This window comes from Macaca fascicularis, chromosome 1 (assembly GCF_037993035.2).
Source record: "Macaca fascicularis isolate 582-1 chromosome 1, T2T-MFA8v1.1".
Taxonomy (NCBI): Eukaryota; Metazoa; Chordata; class Mammalia; order Primates; family Cercopithecidae; genus Macaca; species Macaca fascicularis.
Genome location: NC_088375.1, coordinates 85,073,358 through 85,085,857, shown reverse-complemented (window position 1 = coordinate 85,085,857; position 12,500 = coordinate 85,073,358). Strand labels below are relative to the sequence as shown.

The 12,500-nt window shown below is 34.9% G+C and overlaps 1 protein-coding gene across 42 annotated transcripts in view; it reads left to right on the top strand.

Moving 5' to 3' along the window:
* Nucleotides 1–12,500, top strand: part of CDC42BPA (CDC42 binding protein kinase alpha) — a 328,933-nt gene that overhangs the window by 152,193 nt on the left and 164,240 nt on the right. For all 42 annotated transcript variants that reach the window (XR_010585989.2, XR_012433742.1, XR_010585975.2 and 39 more), the window contains one exon: nt 3,535–3,628. Coding sequence is in view for 37 of the 42 variants with exons in the window: in XM_005541041.4 (XP_005541098.3) it covers nt 3,535–3,628 (94 nt within the window). In the remaining 5 variants the exon portion in view is untranslated. The remainder of the gene's footprint in view (nt 1–3,534; nt 3,629–12,500) is intronic.

Genomic DNA, 12,500 nt, shown 5'->3' with positions numbered 1-12,500 from the left:
CACCACGCCTGTTTAAATTTTTTTTTTTTTTTAATAGAGACAGAGTCTCACTATGTTGCCTATAGATTAGATGTGTAAGTTCTCTGTGGAAAATAATTCGTAACTGAAGAATATAAAAGAAGACTTATAGGTTTAGTGTACACAGAGATAGGAAGTGTCATATTGCAAAGATGTCAGTTCTCTTCAGATTAATCTATAAAATCATGATTCCCATAAAAATTTCAATATGTGTTATAGAACATATTAAGCTAATTCCAGCATTGATCTAGAAGAGTAATGGCAATTAAAAAATATGCTTTACTGATATGAAGCTCATTATTTTATAATTAAGACACTGTGGTATTGGTGCAGGTAGAGGCATATTGATAGGGTGGCCATTCATCTTGGCTTGTGTGGAAGAGTTCCAATTTATGCCTGTTATCCTGGCAATTATTAATAGGCCCCCTTTCACTCTAAAGATTGTCAACTGAAAAAAAATATAGAGAGTAATAAGTAGTATTTTTGCTCTTCTTGAGAGTCCTGAAACAAACCCACTAAATTTATGACCTATGTGGTATTAGATAATAGTGGTGAAAAGGTATCATTCAGTAAATAGTGCTGGGGTAGAAAGAAATGTAACTGCCCTTTATCTCACACTACACACAAAAATTAATCCCGGGTAGATTTAAAAACTTGAAAAGTAAAACTTTAAAACTTACACAAGAGAAAATTAGGACACTATCCTTATGATATCTGGGAAGATAGAAATCATAGTATAAATTATAAGACTACATTAGTATATATATATATATATTTTTTTTTTTTTTACAAATAAGAAGGACATTAAAAGCAATGGAAAAACAAGCCCACATGCAGGGAAAAGAGATTTGTAACACATAATAAAGAACTAAGTTTGAGTAAATAGAATCCCTGAAGATTAAACAATGTGCACACAGTTTTTAAAACGGCAAGGGATATTAACAGGCATTTTATAGAAGAAGAATCTAAGATGACCAATGATACCAATGATAATATGAAAAAGGTTCTCAACTGTACTCGTAATCATGCTAGCAAAGTTGAAGATGTCTGTATCTTTCATCTCAGAAATTTCACTTCTACATCTGTAGTCTGGAGAAGCATTCACATATGAGTACTAGAAGACAATTATTAAAATATTCATCTCAGCATTCCGTGTTTTAACAAAATAAAAATGGGAAGCAATCAAAATTCCATTATCAGGAGAATTGATAAATTTTGACATGTATGTAATTAAAATTAAAATTAATGAATCAAAACAATATGTACCAAAATAGATAAGTTTTAGAAACATATATATATATTTTTTTCTTTTGGAGACAGTTTCTCATTCCATCACCCAGGCTGGAGTGTAGTGACACAATCATGGTTCACTGCAGCCTTGACTTCCCAGGCTCAGGTATCTTCCCACTTCAACCTCCCAGATAGCTAGGACCTCAAGCATGTGCCATCCTGCCTGGCTAACTTTTCATTTTTATTTTTTGTAGAGAAGGGGTCTCACTGTGTTGCACAGGCTGTTCTTAAACTCCTGGACTCAAGTACTCCTCCCTCCTTGGCCTCCTTTGGTCTCCCAAAGTGCTGGGATTATAGGCATGAACTATCACACCCGGCTGATGAAGCATAGTATTTGAATCAAACCAAGCTGCAAAAGGCAATACACAGTTTGGTGTCATTTATGAAGTTTAAAGACATTTAAAGTGTACATAGTTTTGTGATGTTGTATATAGGCATAATAGTATAAAATATGCATGGATACAGTAAACACCAAATTTAGGATAGTGGCTGTGTCTGGGTAGTGGAGGGAAAGGATGAGATCAGGAATGGTAATAGAATACTTATGTTTTTCAGTACTATCTGTGATGTCTTGTTAACTTTTAGTATTTTCTATTTTATTTATATAGTATTATGAATAGAGTATATTCACATGCTTTATGTATATGTATATATTTTATACTTACTGCCTATAAAATAAGCAAAGATATTATTGATGCATATAAATCCATCTTTGCAATTCCTTTAATCTCCTTTACAATCTAAGAAATACTATACCAGTAGAAGTAATTTGTAGTGACTGTATAGCTTAATTTTTAAGATAAATAGTAAAATATTTTTTCCTCATCCAAAAATGGTCTTAGTAATTGCTAAGCTTCCTTCCAGAACTAAACTGTACTCCTTTGATGTTTCCCCTACAGCAGATCTTTTTTGACAGGTTAGGATAAAGTCAAATGTTGAGGATTATAAAGCTAATTCCCTATACAGATTGTTGTTTTCAATCTGCCTGTCTGTTTAGCAGTCATCTATCATCTACAATAGGTGTTTGAAAACTTTTTCCATAAACTGCCAGAGAGTAAATATATTAGACTTTGTAGACCATGTGGTCTGTGTCACAACTACTCACTTTGCCATTGTAGTGTGAAAGCAGATATAGGCAATACCTAAATGAATGGGCACAGCTGTGTTTCAATAAAACTTTATTTACAAAAACAGGCAGCAAGCTAGATTTGGCTGTGGGCCATAATTTACTGACTTGTGATATACAACACACTCAGAGAAATTGCTTCAGTAATCAAAGTAATATTGTTATAATATTTTACCCATATTATGGGTGGTAAAACTGAGGCATAGCGATCTTAAATGGCATTATTCAGGTTAAATTGAAGTAGCCCTCCCATATTCCTGTAATTTACATGGCAATATAATTTTTAAAAAATATGTATAGGTTCTCCAAAGATTCTTTTTCTTCCTCTAAAAGTGGAGTGAGTTGGGTGGGTATAATCTCTTAGTTATTCACAATTACAGCCTTTAGTATGATTAGAAGCTTAATATTGTTAAGTCCCTGAGAATCTTCTTTACAGAACCATTTTATATATGATAATTTTTTAAAGGTTTGCATTCACATGCAAAAACAAATACAAAAGCTGGTATATGATATAGTTTAGATGTGAATATCTTACACACCATTGACTTAACGTCCAAAGACAGTGAAAGCTTTAAATAATATAGACAATCTATTAGGCAGTTGTTTTAGTTCTTCTGTAAAATCAACTTTATGAAGCAATTTCTTTGTGTTGTCATGACCTGCAGTAATTGAGACTTTATCTATCTGCAGTTATCTTAGGGTCTAGAAAGTATATTTTTCCCTGTCCAGTTTCATGGGCTAGAGGATAGTATTTTTTATGGTTATCAGGTAATGATGACTCTTCTGTATGCAGAAAGTAGGTCTACCATAGTGACATAGGTTTCTGTGTAAATCAAAAGGAAAGATAGTAAGATTAATTTAACCAGAATGAAAATAACCACACTACCTTTTATCTCTAGAAGAATACTGAAATTACATGTGTTTGAGAAAGTTTTAATATGAATCAGAACCAGGATTTGACTTAATAAAGTAATTAAATAGATGTTCTTAGAATATTACTTTTAAAATAAGTTGAGATTTTTTTTCGACAAAAAGAATACCTTACCAAGCAACGAATTGTTTATTTTTCCACTAAAAATTGAATGTATTTATTTTTTCAGAGACATTAAACCTGACAATATACTGATGGATATGAATGGACATATTCGGTTAGCAGATTTTGGTTCTTGTCTGAAGCTGATGGAAGATGGAACGGTAAATAAAGATAAATACTAAATTATTTTATTCACAGACGTTTCCCTTGCCATTTGTCTTTTATATCTGTTTTAGAAACCATCTATTTATACTGTCTACCCGTCCATCCATCCATTTGTCTATCTATGCTCCACCTCCTTCCACAAAGGGATTTGGGCATACTTATAATGGGGTTTGTCTAAAAAGTCACAAGTCATTTCAGCTGCTTATATCAAAGATCTTAAGACTGATAAAATATACCCTTTATGAGACCCTTGTTTGCTCCTTCTTTAGCTGGTGACTTCTGTTGTATTTCAGATATTTCGAAGTTCACCGGGGGTAAAAGAACTAAGTCTCACATAGAAAAAGAAAATGCAACTTTGTCCTCACTTTTACTTTTTTTTGTTCTTTCTTTCCTCATTGCCTCGTTATTCTCAGGGACAGTGTTCAACAAATGAATCCTTTTTTCAGAGAGTTTACAAGTTGATTTAGTTTCATGTTCCCATTTGCTTAACTTTTGCTAAGCTTAAATCCCTTGTTTTTTTGTTGTTGTTGTTTGTTTACTTAATAGCTGGGCATGGTGGTGGGCGCCTGTAGTCCCAGCTACTCAGGAGTCTGAGGTGGGAGGATCTCCTGAGTGCAGGAGGCAGAGGTTGCAGTGAGCCAAGATTGCACCAATGCACTCCAGCCTGGGCAACAGTGAAGTCCTGTCCCCCCCACTCCCTCACCCCCACAACCAACCCCCCTCAAAAAAAAAGCTGGGCATGGTGGCTCATGCTTGTAATCCATTGGGAGGCTAAGGCAAGAGGATCACTTGAGCCCAGGAGTTCAAGACCAGCTTAAGCAACATAGTGAGACTCTGTCTCTATTTTAAAGAAAAAAAAATAAGTTTATATGCCAAGTTTTATTCTGTTATTTTTTTTAACTTCATTTTTTTTCTGGCCGTATAGGAGAGATCCAAAAATATATCAGTTTAATTGACAGAAACTTTTTGGAGAACAGTTTAGTATAATACATTCCAAAAGCCATGAAAATGTCACATTAGACCAGTAATTTTAACTTTGGAAAAATTTTATTCTTTTTGTTTTTTTAGACGAAGTCTCACTCTGTTGCCTAGGCTGGAGTGCAGTGGTGTGATCTTGGCTCACTGCAACTTCCGCCTCCTGAGTTCAAGTGATTCTTCTGCCTCAGCCTCCCAAGTAGCTGGGATTGCAGGCAAGCGCACCATGCCTGGCTAATTTTTGTATTTTTTGTAGAGATGGGGTTTCACCATGTTGGCCAGCCTGGTCTCAAACTCCTGACCTCAGGTGATCCACCCACCTCGGCCTCCCAAAGTGCTGGGATTACAGGCATAAGCCACCGTGCCCGACCGACTTTGGAAAATTTGTCCTACAGTGATAACTTTGTTAAAAAGAATTATGTGACTTCTGCCTCTGGCCATGATGGAAGGAATAAATTGGTACCAAATTAGCACCCCCACTATAAGGAACTATAAACTTGGATACAGTAGTTGAAACAACTGTTTTCCAGCAGTGAACAACAGGCAGCATATGCTATTATCCCTGACATAAATGAACTCATGAGGTATTCCTCACGATTGTGCAAAGACTGGGACAGTTCCTGACTCTGATGCAGAAAGCTAGAGTGAAAGCAGAGCTGGACTACCTGCAACAGCTGGAATATTCAGGGCTTAGCATTGGAGAGGAAGGAGTTGTACAGAGAGAGGGCATAAAGTACCTCATGAAGGTTGGGCTGTGCATTGTACTACAAGACCATATGAGGCTTGACAATAGCAGATGATAGCATTTGAAAACAGACCAGAATACTAATCATCAAGCAGATCTCCCAGGTGAGAAACAGTGCTAGGGGAAATTGAATTTTCAGCCCTGGAGAGCCAGCTAACAACCTTTGTATCACCTAAGACCTACTCTAACCCTGACTAACAACCTAAGTCCAAGCCCTGATAAGATCCACAGAGTTTGGAAGTCTTCCTTCCAAGTAGAGGGTCTTATGACAAATCTTAGATTTTCGTATGAACCTACAATCACAGAGTATATGTAAGCCAACTCATGGTCAAGGAGATCAGTCAGTAATTTTTTTATGTGCTGACATAATTATTTTTCTTCATAAGAAGGTAAACTCAATACTCTCTATAACATCTTATTCACAATGATCAGGATTCAAAAAAAAAAAAAATCACTGAACCAAACAAAAATGGGGATGTGGATAGTGATGCAGAGTCAGATAAAAGCAGTCAGTAGAGGCCTGGCTGGCACACATGTTGGACTTAGCAGACGGAGACTTAAAGAAGTGATCATAGGTCAGGCGCAGTGGCTCACACCTGTAATCCCAGCACTTTGGGAGGCCAAGGTGGGTGGATCACCTGAGGTCAGGAGTTTGAGACCGCCTGTCCAACACAGTGAAAGCTTGTCTATACTAAAAATACAGAATTAGCCGGCCATGTCAGATGTGGTTAAAGTGCTGAAAACTAAAGATAAAGACATTTAAAAGCAGCCAGAAGGAAAGACGTATTACATACAGAGGAGAAATGGTAAGGACTGCTGACGTCTCATGAGAAATCATGGAGTGATATCTTTAAAGTGCTGAAGGAAAAAATGTGTAAACAGGTTTCTGTATTAAGAAAAATATCCCTCAAAAATGAGGGTGAATTAAAGACATTTTCAGATAAATGGAAGATGAGAAAATCTCTAGCAGGCCTGGATGCTAAAGAATGTCCTCCATGTCAAAGGAAATAATACTGTTTGGACATTTGGATTTATAGCATAAAAAATATCTTATGCAGTAAATAAGTGGGTAAAGAAAATGTCTATACTGTCTCTCTTATTTAATTTACGTAAAAGGTACCTGACTGTTAAAAGCAAAAATAATGTAATGTGTAATTATTTGTAATTTGGGGTTTGTGACATGTAGAAGTAAAGGATATGACAATAGTCACATAAACAATGGAAGATGTGTATATGGAATTATACTGCTCTAGGATAATTGTATGTAGGGAGTATAAAGTGAGAAGTGGGTAGTGCCAGGTATGACATTGGAAGAGGGAAATAGCATGGTAGTGTTGCTGAGTTGAGAAAACAGAGATTAAAATCAGGGAGGCTTTGGCATCTGGAAGTTGGGGCCACCATTTCAGAGAGGATAGAGCTGCAGGGAAAAATAACTCCACGGAGAGAGCTAGTCCTGCATGTTACAAGCCCAATGGACTCAAAGCTGGAGATAGAGTCCCTGTAGTCTGATGTTTGCCATTCTAAATTCCTTTTGAATGCATTTGAAATGCAAATTCCAGAATGCATGAGTAGTATTTCTGTCTCTATGAGTTTCCTCCAATTATATTTGTTCCTGAAAGTCTGGTGTGTCTTCCCAGTCATTCATTCTGATTTTGCTGGACGATAGGATATTTTATGTTTTGTTTCTAGCACACTTATTAATGAACTCAAAATGGTTTTCTTGGATGTAATATCACGTTGGACTTCCATTTTCAAAACCATAGGCTTGCACTTATAATACCAGCACTTTGGGAGGCCAAGGCGGGAGGATTGCTTAAGCCCAGGAGTTTGAGACCAGCCTGAGCAACATGGCAAGACCTCATCTCTACAAAAAAATAGTTAGGCGTAGTGGCATGCACCTGTAGTCCAGTTACTCAGGAGGATGAGATGGGAGGATCGCTTGAGCTTAGAACCTGGTCAAGGCTGCAGTGACTGTGATGGTGCCATTGCACTTCAGCCTGGGTGACAGCAAGATCTTGACTCCAAAATAAATAAATAAAAAATAAAAAGAAGTAAAAATGTTAAAAACACTATAATGAAGAAACCTTGTTTTATTTTAGATTTTTACATTAATTTTTAGATTTTATTGTCTTATTTTTTGAGGCAGGGTCTTGCTCTGTCACCCAGGCAAGTGCAGTGGTGCTGCTGCTGTCTCTTAATTATTTATTTTTAGATACTATCTCTTCATTTCCTACCATGGTAGATGAGGATTCAGGTCTCTTGCTCTGCTCTTGCCCAACCAGTACACTTCCTCTCTGTCCTCCCAATGTAATTATCACACAATCCCTCATTAAATCCTGTTCAGTATTCTATTATGATGATACAAATACTCATTGCCGTGTCATACAATTTGTTTTAATTGCATTTCTTTTCTTCAAAACCTTTTTATTCTTCCTGGTGTAAGTGACCACTTTGCTCTGCTTAATTTTCTGTGTAATTTTCACCAATTTATCCTCAAACTCTCCACCACATTGAATTACTTAGTAAAAGGAATTTAGCAGCTCCTTTTTTTCCCATGGAGATATTCATACTGGGGTCTTGCATTCTCCTAATCTGGACTATTTGTTCTAGAGACCTACCGCAGAGGTACTATCCTAGGACTACCTTTCATCATCTTCATGGAATTTACGTTGTTCTCTAGTATCGGACTGTGTTTCCTGGATCCCATTTGGTGATAGCTGCCTGAGGAAGGTTCCATTGGAAGTAAATATTTCATAATCTTCCATGTCTGAAAAATGCCTTCATATTTTATTGATAATTTGTCTGGACATAGTATTCTAGATTTGAAACTATTTTTCTCTTAGAATTTAGAAGGCATTATGTTGTCTTTTAACTTACAGTGTTGCTGTTAAGATATCTGATGCCATTCTGAGTCTCAGTCCTTTTATTACAGCCGTTCTCTCTATCTTTGGAAGCTTTTAGAATGTTTTATTTATTCCCAGTGTCCTGAAATGTTATGATTATTGACTTTGTGTGGGTCATTATTTATTATCTGGACAGCTGCCTCAAATCTATGAGGCTTTCCCAAATTTGTGACTTTTAAATTAAGTTTCAACTTGCTTTTTCTCTTATGTCTCGGTCAAAACCGTACCAGCTGAATCACTTTACCTTAAGAAGTCAATTTCTGGTGGTGAAGTGTTTGCTATAATTCTTTTTCTTGCTCTAAAATTATCTTGGCTATTCTTGGCCCTTTATTTTTCTCTGTGATTGTTAGGATTATCGTATTGGTTTATATCCATACATGTACACACATGTGAACAATCCTTCATAAACACTGGCTTATGTATTTAAGACCTGTCATTGAAATTAGAGCTTAATTTTGGGGACATTTATGTCTACAACATGGACTCTTCTTATCTATGAATGTTGTGTTTCTTTTTATTGTTTCAGGTTTTCTTTTATGTCTGTTAATACAGTTTCATAATGTTCACTATTAATCCATTACCCAGATGAGTTAGATTTGCTCCTAAGTGACTTGTGGATTTTTTTATGTTACCTGTATTATAAATGATACTTGTTTAATTTGCAGTTTAATAGCTTGTTGCTCTTCTTTAGGATTAGAATTGATGTTGATGTTGTATATTCATCTTGAATATAGCAATCTTGCTAAATTTTATCAGTTTAAAATAGTTTATAGATTCTTCTAGATTTTTCATACAATAAATCATGTAATCCATAAATTATGACAAACTTTGGGTTTGTTTCTCAACAATCTTTATATGTGCTTTTTTTTTTTCCTCCTACCATGGAGTCTAATGACCTTCAGTACAATGTTAAATAGGTGCAGTGATGTTGTTTCTGTAGCTTCAAATTAGTTTAATGTTTGCAGTTAGCTTTTGGTATATATCCCTTATCAAATTAAGAAATTTCTTCTCATTTCTGATTACTGGAGTTTTTCTGTTATGATTCTGGTTGAAATTAAATTACTTTTCTGCATCCATCAAGATAAGGTTAGGTTGTTTTTCCTTTAATCTGTTAATCTGATAAATGACAGCTTCTCCATTGTTAAATCATTCATCCTTTGAGTATGTAACTTTATCAAGATGTTATATTGCAGTATTTTAACAGATTGCTAGTTGACTCTGCTACCATTTTGTATAGTATTGTTACCTGGCATTCTTACATGACATTAGTCATATCTCAGACTGGAGTATAATTTTTTTTTCTTAAATTGTTCTTGTCTGATTTTTAGATTTAAGTCATTTTAGCCTTATAAAATAAACAGAGGACCCATATTTTCCCCTTACCCATTTTGGCTCTAGAACAGTTTATAATACAGTTATCTGTTAACTTATATCATTGGTAGAATTTACTTTTAAATCACCTTAGCCTGGGTGAAGTTTTGTTTTCTTCAATTTAATTTTGTTTTGCAGATAGATTTTGTACTATTGATTCAAATTTTTAGTGATTATAGGTCTGTTGGATTTTCTGTTTCTTCCTGAGTTTTAATATGTTATAGTCTTTTCGATGAAAATTGTCCATTTTCTCTGAGTTTTCAATTTTACTGCCATAAAGTAATTCAGACCGCCTTCTTCCTAGTTTTAACGTATCTGTTACAGTGTAGTTTTGCCCCCCTTTTCCTAGTATTGTTTATTTCTGCTTCTCTTTTCCTGCGTAAGTTTTGATACAGAGCATTCTACTGTTCAATTCTAAATATTTTCCAACTTAAGTTAGAATTCTTCTGTGGACCACTATTTAGTGATATGCCTTTTAATATCCATAGTATTAGATTTGTGTGTTTGGTTAGTTCTTCCTGGTTTCAGTTTACTGTAGATTGGGTCTATTTGGTATTAGGTTTTTTTGACATTTTTTGAAATTTGTTTTGTGATTTTGTAACAGGCCAGTTTTTATATGTTCTCTGTTTATTTGAAAAGAATACTGTTTTTTTCTAACTTTTGGGTACAGATATATATGCACATAAGATTTAAATAGTTAATTTTGTCATTCAGCTTTTTTGTGTTCTTAACGATTTTATTTCTCTGCTCTGTTATTCATTGTTTAAAAATCCTTATGATGGTAAATTTATTAACTTTTCTTTGTAATCATCAGTGTTTTGCACAGCTCTTTTGTAGCTGTGCCTGTTAGGTATATATTATTCAGAATTTGCATTTCTTCCAGGGTATTTTCTTTTATATTAATGAGTTTTTAAAAAAAAATCTTACAATGATTTTGACATTAGAATATATTTAACTGATATTACTGTAGCTATCTTAAGTTTCTTTTCTTTATCATATGCCTCATATATCCCTTTCCATCCGTTTACTTTCAACTTTCCTGTGTCCTGATGTTTTAAGTGCATCGCTTTTAAACAGATGATTGCTGATGTTTTTCCCATTTGTTCCTTTTAGTTTTGTGTGTTGTGCAGTGTAACAGTTTTGTTTAATAGGTGAATTTAATCCATTTATAAATTTTGTGATTATTAATACACTTATTTCTAGTATCTTATATGCTATTTATTATTGGTTTTGCTTGTTTCTTTGCATGTAGGCTTGAGTTTGTTTTCTTCTTTCTTGCCTTCTGTTGACTTGGTCCAGTTTAGCTTTTAAATTTCTCTCTCTTTGTTTGGAAGTTACATATTCTAAGTATTTTAGTGTTTATCATCACATTTTTAAACATTTATAGTTTACCTACTGTCTATAGAGTTAATCAGTTTTTCTGCCACATTCCCAGTCAAAACAAGAAACTTAGATTACTCTACACTGTAATTAACTCAACGTAACACTCACAACAAAAATTAACTCAAAATGGGTCAAAGACCTAAATGCAAAAACTAAAACTATGAAACTCTTAGAAAAAAAACAGAAGTGATAACTTTATGACATTGGATTTGGCAGTGATTTCTTGGGGATGACACAGCATTACAGGCAACGAAAGAAAAAAATAGATAAATTGAGCAATATCTCTATTAACACTTCTATGCATCAAAGAGCACAGAGTGAAAAGGCAACATATGGAATGAGAGAAAATATTTGCAAATCATACGTCTAATAACAGGTTAGTCTCTAAAATATGTAAAGAACTCCTACAAGTCAGCAACAAAGAACAAAGGATCCTGTTAAAAAATGGACAAGGAATTTTATTTTATTTTATTTATTTTATTTTATTTTATTGTTGAGATAAAGTCTTGCTCTGTTGCCTAGGCTGGTGTCAGTGGTGTGATCTCGGTCCACTTCTCCTGCCTCAGCCACCCGAGTAGCTGGGATTACAGACATGCATTACCATACCCAGCTAATTTATTTATTTATTTTTTTGTAGAGACTGGGTTTTGCCCTGTTGGCCAGGTTAGTCTCAAACTCCTGACCTCAAGTGATTCTCCCACCTCAGCCTCCCAAAGTGCTGGGACAAGGAACTTAAATAGACATTTCTCCAAAGAAGATATTTAAGTGGACAATTAGCACATATAATTAGAGAACACTAATAATTAGAGAAACACAAATCAGAACCACAGGGATACACCATCTCACACTCAGCAGGATTGCTACTATCAAAAAAACAGAACATAACAAGTGTTGTCAAGGGTGTGAATAAATTAGAATCCTTGGGCACTGTTGGTGGGAATGTAAAATATGGAAAACGGTATGGGTAGCTCTTCAAAAAATTGAAAATAGAATTACCATGTGATCCAGAGTTCCTCCTCTGGGTATATACCCAAAAGAAGTGAAAGCAGGGAGTTGAACATACATTTGTACACTCATTTTCAGAGCAGCATTGTTCACAATAGCCAAAGGGTGGAAGCAACCCGTGTACATTGACAGATGAATGGATAAACAAAATGTGCTGTATACATACAATGGAATATCAATCAATTTTAAAAAGGAAGGAAATTCTGACATGTGCGACAACATGGATGAAACCTTAGGACATTATGCTAATGAAATAAGCCAGTTACAAAAGTACTAATATTTTATGATTCTACTTATGTGAGATAACTATAGTAATCAAGTTCAAAGAAACAAAGTACAATGGTGGCTGCCAGGGTCTAGGGGAAGGGGGAATGGGGGAATTACTGATGGATACAGAGTTAAAATTTTCCAAGATGAAAAAATTTTAGAGATGGATGGTGGGGACTAGTGGCACAACAGTGTGAAGGTACTTATGCCACTGAACTG